General features: G+C 40.5%; 1 protein-coding gene across 4 annotated transcripts in view; it reads right to left on the reverse strand.

Moving 5' to 3' along the window:
- Positions 1-1,748: 1,748 nt before the first annotated feature.
- Positions 1,749-7,126, reverse strand: part of LOC143287741 (uncharacterized) — a 26,941-nt gene continuing 21,563 nt past the window's right edge. For all 4 annotated transcript variants that reach the window (XM_076595988.1, XM_076595990.1, XM_076595989.1 and 1 more), the window contains one exon: positions 1,749-6,100. In XM_076595988.1, the coding sequence (XP_076452103.1) occupies positions 6,002-6,100 (99 nt within the window). In that variant the 3' untranslated portion in view covers positions 1,749-6,001. The remainder of the gene's footprint in view (positions 6,101-7,126) is intronic.

A 7,126-nucleotide genomic window follows, 5' to 3' on the forward strand; every position in this document is an offset into this window, starting at 1 on the left:
AATTGACAGGTACAAATCGCACCGTGCAGTTATTTTGGTCTGGTGAAAGCTGTCACCTGTCTGTCAAGTTGAATCTACGGGGTTTTTTTCTTCCAAAAATACAGTATAGCCCTGAAGAAACTGCAACATAGACAAACTAAGGTGATTTACAATGTTCACCAAAACATTAAGAACCATTTTGATTTTTTTTTTTTTTTTTTTATGAGAGATCGGTTTAAATTATGCAGGCTGCATTCTGTCCACTACTGGTTTCTCATTGATTACGCGAAAGGCTGTTTGAGGCATACGTGTTCTATGAACAGCTTGAAAAATGTGTTTGAAAAATCGCTGTTTCGGCCAAAAATTGATAGTTATCGAGTGGTTCATGAAACGATATTTAGTTTATCATTGTAAAAGGAAAAAAGGAAAAGAAAAAAAAGAAAGGAAGTACACGTGCAAAATAAATAAATAAATAAACACATCTGGTCATGAGTGGCGCTTATCTATCTTCCTGGCTGCACACATCGCTGTTTCCCGGAAATTCAGCATCCTTTCACTTTTAGCTTCCGAGAAAGAAACTGTGCGAGTTACCAAGCGGTCCTTAACTTTTGGGAACCCTGTTTGTTCCTTTGGCGTTCCTTAACAGCATGTGGAAAGTCTACCAAAATCGACGAGGAAATAAACGGCTGTAGTTGTTGCTGAGTTTAGCGCTCTGTTTGAATTGCGCCTTATTAGAGGTAGTGTTGTTCAGTGCTTGTCTCTTGTGGAAGTAAATGGTTTGCTACCCATTTAGAATGGTGCCCCGGCTGAAAAAAATAATAGGGCTTTCATGAAATATTTTTATGCCGGGTCTGATGTGGGCATAATTATTGACATTAATTGTATGATAGTCAGTCGTGTCCGACTATAACCATCAGAACAGCAGAGGAGGCAACTGCTGTCGCGACTATCTGGGCTAGAATTTAATTATAGTGGATAGTGTCTTGCCGAAGTTACATCCCCACTCACTCGGCCAAGAGGGTTTGGGGACAGTCGGCGTTGGGATGGTTCCCAAAGGCCAACTAGTCCCCAAGGCTGCAGCACTAAAAGCCAGTGCAATTAGGCCACCTGGCTTTAGAGTCATAGCCCTTCATAAAAGACTGAGCCGTAAAATGATTTCCCATTACAATGGAGAAACCATTGATAATACTGCTCTCACTTTGCTATTGGCCCAACTGTAAACATGTCAATCTGTGATATAAGCTGGGCATCAGTTAGATTATATGGTGCTCTCACTTTGCTATTGGCCCAACTGTAAACTTGTGTCAATCTGTGATATAAGCTGGGCATCAATTAGATTATATGAATTTGCACAGGGCAGGGGCAGACGCAGCTCTGTGTTGCCGATCTCGAGTTGCTGAATAATATCTTTCAGCGTATCAGTCTATCTCAAGCTGACATGGCAGAAGGTTTGTCCGTTTTGAGTTTGGCCTTGGGGGTAAGTTCGTTTCTCTTCTTTGGGCGTCCAAAGTTATATATTGGTGTGTGTGGATGTGGATGTATGTGTGCGTGTGTGTGTGTGTGATTTGGATGAGCGATGTCACGCTGTTGCTTGCAAGATGTGTGTGAACTCTCTTGAGTTTTTGTACACGTTTGTTCAGCGCTTTGAGTTGTAGAGGAGAAAAAGCGCTGAGTGTGTTAATCATTAATGATATCAACTTCCATCCGCACACACACACACACACACACACACACACACACACACACACACACACACAGAGTTAATTCAGTCCTGTTTTATTTGCAAATGGGCATCATGTATTTAAACACAATGATTCGGAGACAGTCGTTGTTATTAATAGACTGAATGAATGAATGAATGAATGAATGAACGAATGAGTGATGGAAAGATATGAATCGGCGGACAAAGAAACGAACGAACAAACGGATAAATGAATGAATGAATTTCGGAAAGATATGAACAAACAAACGAACGAATAAATGAACGAAACGAATGAACGAATGAATGAATGAATGAATAAAACAAAAACATCAGAAGCCAAAATACATTACAGAATGAAATCAGACGACAGAAAGAAAAAAAATCGATGGGAGGAAGAGTGAGAATGAATGAATGAATCTTTATTTTCCAACGGTGAAGATATTAGCACTTTGGCCGACTTACACATCTGCCGTTGTTCTAAGAGACATACAAACATGTACGCATATAAATGTAGTTATACTTAATACATGTATAATGTACGAGTATAACACAGCGTCAAACTGAGAGACACAACATCGCTCACATCTGTACGGAACGGAAGCGAGTAACACACACACGCACACACACACATCAACACACGCACACACACACACCAAGGGAAAAACAACAACAAAACCCTAGCATGAATGCTACACATGAATGATTCAAGTGAAATTAACACAGAAAAGTAATGATAAAATTTTAAACACAGATGTAAGAGACATAAAAGACAGCAAATAAGGCGACGGGTAATAGGGATATGGACAGATAGACACATTATGTGAAAGACAGAGAGAGGGAGAGACAGAGGGGAGAGAGAGACAGAGACAGACAGACACAGAGAGAGAGAGATGTAAAGATATGTCAGTGTGGGGAAAAAAAAAGAGTTGGGTGAGGGTGGTTCACAATTTGTAATACATGTAAGTATACAGAATCGTAGGCGTGGACCAGACTAGAGTTTGATTTCGTTTGTTTGTGTCCACTGTAAAGAGAAAATCTCTGAAAACAATATTCTATGGCGTGATACGTTATCAACTGATTGACGCATTTCGACATAGTTTGTAAGGATTGTCAGTGACAATATTATACCAGATTTTCGGTCTGGCTTTCGGCACGCATGTACTGTCCAAGTTTCTCTTTGAATGTTGTGGTGGAAAAGGGTTCTTTGAGGCGTTTGGGGAGATTGTTCCAGCAGTGCGTGCCGGAATATGCCAAACTCGATTTATAAAGGTCTATTCTTGGCTTGGGGAGAGAGAGAGAGAGAGAGAGAGAGAGAGAGAACACGACAAAAGCGCGTGACATAGAGAAAGAGGTCTTTACCACGTCACACAGCGTCAGTGTAGATGACAATGTGGATGACAAAGATGATAGATTGGGATGACGACCCAGTGACGATGCAAAGTCTTCTCCCTCTTTTACCGTCAAGTGCTCACCTCTCGCCTGTATTTCTCTGTGTGGGTGTGTTGGGGACAAGGGGGGAAGTTATGTGTGTGTGAAGGGGGGTGTGGGAGAGTAGGGGGCGGGTGGGGCTGGGGGTTGTGTATGTGTGTGTGTGTGTGTGCACGTATGTATGCATGTCCATCAGTGTGTGTGTGTGTGTGTGTGTCTCTTTTCCTTCCTTTGAGTTTGTCACTGTCTGTCTCCCTCATTCTCTTTCTCTCTGACACATACGTACTTACACATCAACGCGCGCACACACACACACACACACACACACACTCGGTAAGACACGTGAAAATCTCTACAAATACTTTAGTCTGTCACCAAAAAGACAAACTATATCATGATATCATTGCCAAAAATTACGTTACTCCTATACGTTGAGACAAAAGGGGACAAAAAACTACTGTTCATTTTGGGAGGGGGGGGGGGGGGGTCGTTTAAACTATACACACAAATACAGGGTGAAAAAGGGAAAATAAGAAAAAAATACAGCAACAAATACAAAAAAAAGTCAAGAATAAAAAAAAGTTTAAGCTCAACTGGGAACTAACATTCCGAAAAATGAAATAAAAATTGTTATGTGATCTTAAAATAGTTCCAGATGAGAAGAGAACATTGGAGCATAGGTACAAATACACCATTTAAAAAATGGAACTCTTTTGTAATATGCATATCGAATCTGCATATCATCTCCCTTGGCATTGTCATATTCCACACCATTTTTATTGAACACACACAGAAATATTTACATATTTAAAAAAAGAAAAAAAAGATAATTTAGTGTGAAAACGTACAAAATTTCAAATTATCGAAGAATGTATTTATGTTTGAAAACTCAGATGGTAGTTTCCGAGGACGTCCTCCATTTTCTCAAACTTACTCGCTAAATGTTTTCTTTTTTTTATATAAAAAAAATATAAGAAAATTAAAAAATAAAAAACAAATCATATCAAAAACAATATAAGCATAACAATAATAGTAAAACAAACTAAAAACAGACAAACACAAAGCACACAAACATAAATACCTCAATTAGAAGTATTCCCACAGCCTAAATCATCAAGAAATAAAACGGAAAAAATACGCTTTACATCTTTTTTTTATAGCTAAGAAAAAAGGATAAAACAACAAAATAAGAAAAAATGTGATACGAGGATTTGTGTGCATCCGTGGCCACAATAAAAAGTTCGAAGTCAGTCATGCACAACTTCCTCTGTCCATTCAAGAAAACGGCAGTTCTGTGGAATCGTTGGCTTGGAAGCAGTTCCATAACTCCCTAAACAATCAAACTGAAAAGAACTACTTTCATTCTAAAATTGGCAAAATAAAAGAGCAAGCAAGGTTGAGCGTGCGTGTGTATGTTGTGTGTTTGTATCTGCTGGAAGGTTTGTGTGTGTGTGGCGTTTGTGTGATTGTGTATGTGTATGTATGTGTGTGTGGTTTCTGTGTCTGTGTGAAAGAGAGGGACAGAGTTGGGTGTAGAGTGCACGTTCATGGACATACAAATAAAGCATAAAACATGATTACATTGTTTTGCTATAATATGAAATAAAAACAAAAAGTGAAATGAATAACAATATTCATTCAACTAGAACATCATTTGGTGATAATATCATTACAGTCAAAAACAAAACAACCAATCAAAAAGCAAAAGCAATGAAACTTCGCGCCATCATCCATAGCCATCTCTTGAAACAAATCTATTGTAACAGTACACTAAAATGAAAAAGAATGGACAAGGGATTAAAAAAAACAAAAACAAAGAGGACACGAATCGCTCTCTCTCTCTCTCCTTCTCTGTGTGTGCGCGCGCGCGTGTGTGTGTATGTGTGTGTGTGTGTGACATGCAGATCATTTTCTGTGCAGACTGTTAAATCATTTCCAATCCAAACAACAAAGATTTTCTTTCAACATTCAGTGGATTCCAATCCGTATACATTTCCGCCGTACACTTTGCGGAAGGATCAGTTTCACGTGCATCCTAGCTATAGAAGCGCCAGTCTTTTATCTTCTGGCTTTGCTTGTTTGTTTGCTTGCTTTGTTTGTTTGTTCTTCGTTGTTGTTGGGGTTTCTTTTCGCTTGTTTTGTTTGTTTCGTTTTTGTTGAACTCCTTCGCTGCTAAACCGTAATGACATGAGATCAGAGTAAGAAGATTCTGATGTGCTATTTTGTGAACTTTGAAGAGGCGTCACTGACTCTGCAGAACAACAAAAAAGCAAAACAGTCCCACAGGAGACGTAGGAGAGGTCCGAATAAAGAGTGTGATGCGAAATCTTGACATGTAAGGTCGGTTCAATCACAGTGACTAGACTGGGATGAGACAGTCTTCGCTGACTGACGGGAATTACTCGTCAGCAGATAAGATAAGTTAAGATAAGAATAACTTTATTATCTCCAACTAGAGAAATTTGGCCAGGTGCATTATCACAACATAAACAAGTAAACAACATGGGGACCATAACTGTAAAAGCCAACAACAGCCCCTACAAATATTACGAAGATACAAATGTACAGTTGTCAGTGGGTTGAACAAAGCTCTCTCTCTCTCTCTCTCTCTCTCTCTCCCTCTCTCTCTCTTCTGAATAAAAACAGACCAGCGCAAGGGAGTTAACAAAGATCTCTCTCTCTCTCTCTCTCCCTCTCTCTCTCTCTCTATTTCGAATAAAAACAGACCAGTGCAAGGGAGTTAACAAAGCTCTCTCTCTCTCTCTCTTTCTCTCTCCTTTTTTATGCATGAAGTTGATATTGGCAACGTGGTTTCCTTCTCACTCCACCCTGCACCCTCCTCCCCTCCCAGTTCGAGGTGGCAGGATGGGAGTGGTGTGGGTTTCGGTCAGTTCAGTAGTCAGGGAAGGGCAGGACTTCAACGTCTATAGAGATGCACATAACCTCGTGTCCACTCTTGTTCCGCACGGATGCCCTCAGATTGTACTGACCCTGTGCACAGATAGATAAACGCACACACACACACACACGACTGATATCAGTAAATAGTGAAAAGTCGTTAAACTAAAGAAAGAAAGACACACACACACAGAAAGAGAGAGAGGTTGAGAATATGGAAGAATTTTTATTTCGCAGTTAGTGTTTAGTATTTTCGACAATTCTGATATGCAATCACGAAAGAGAGAGAGGTTGAGAATATGGAAGAATTTTTATTTCGCAGTTAGTGTTTAATATTTTCGACAATTCTGATATGCAATCTTTTATTTTTTCTTGGAGGACAGAAGGGAGTTGAAAATATGGGAGAAATTTACTTTCACAGTCAGAATAGTGTATAGCATTTTCGATAATTCTGGTGTTTCCGATAAAAGATATGCAATCGTTTATTTTCCTTTACTCTCTCTCTCTCTCTCTCGGTCTTTATTCCGAATAAAAACAAACCAGAGCAAGGGAGGTAACTGGTATCTGACACTGTTACCTGTGATGTGACCTCCCTGGATATACAGTCGGCTGATGGCGCGCGCGCGCGCGCGCGTGTGTGTGTGCGTGCGTGCGTGCGTGTGTGTGTATGTATGTGTGTGTGTGCGTATGTGTGTGCGTGCGTGTACGTGTGTGTGCGCGCGCACGTGTGTGTGTGTGTGTGTTTGCGTGTGTGCGTGTGTGGCTGAGCGTGTGTGTGTGTGTGTGTGTGTGTGTGCGTACGCGCGCACTTCTACGCACTCGTGAATCATCTATGAAGAAAACGGGAGAAAACATAATAATGTTGATATGCGGGTGCGCGCACGCACGCAGGCACACACACACACACACACACACACACACACACACACACACACACACACTCACACAAACACACACAGAAACACATACAGACACACGCACACACACACACACACACACACACACACACACACACACACACACACACACCAGACATCAGACAGACAGACAGAAACACACACACACATAACTGACAGAGACAGACAGTAGAGGCAATAGACAGAGAGAAAACGGTGGAAA

This window comes from Babylonia areolata, chromosome 11, assembly GCF_041734735.1.
Source record: "Babylonia areolata isolate BAREFJ2019XMU chromosome 11, ASM4173473v1, whole genome shotgun sequence".
NCBI classification, from domain to species: domain Eukaryota; kingdom Metazoa; phylum Mollusca; class Gastropoda; order Neogastropoda; family Buccinidae; genus Babylonia; species Babylonia areolata.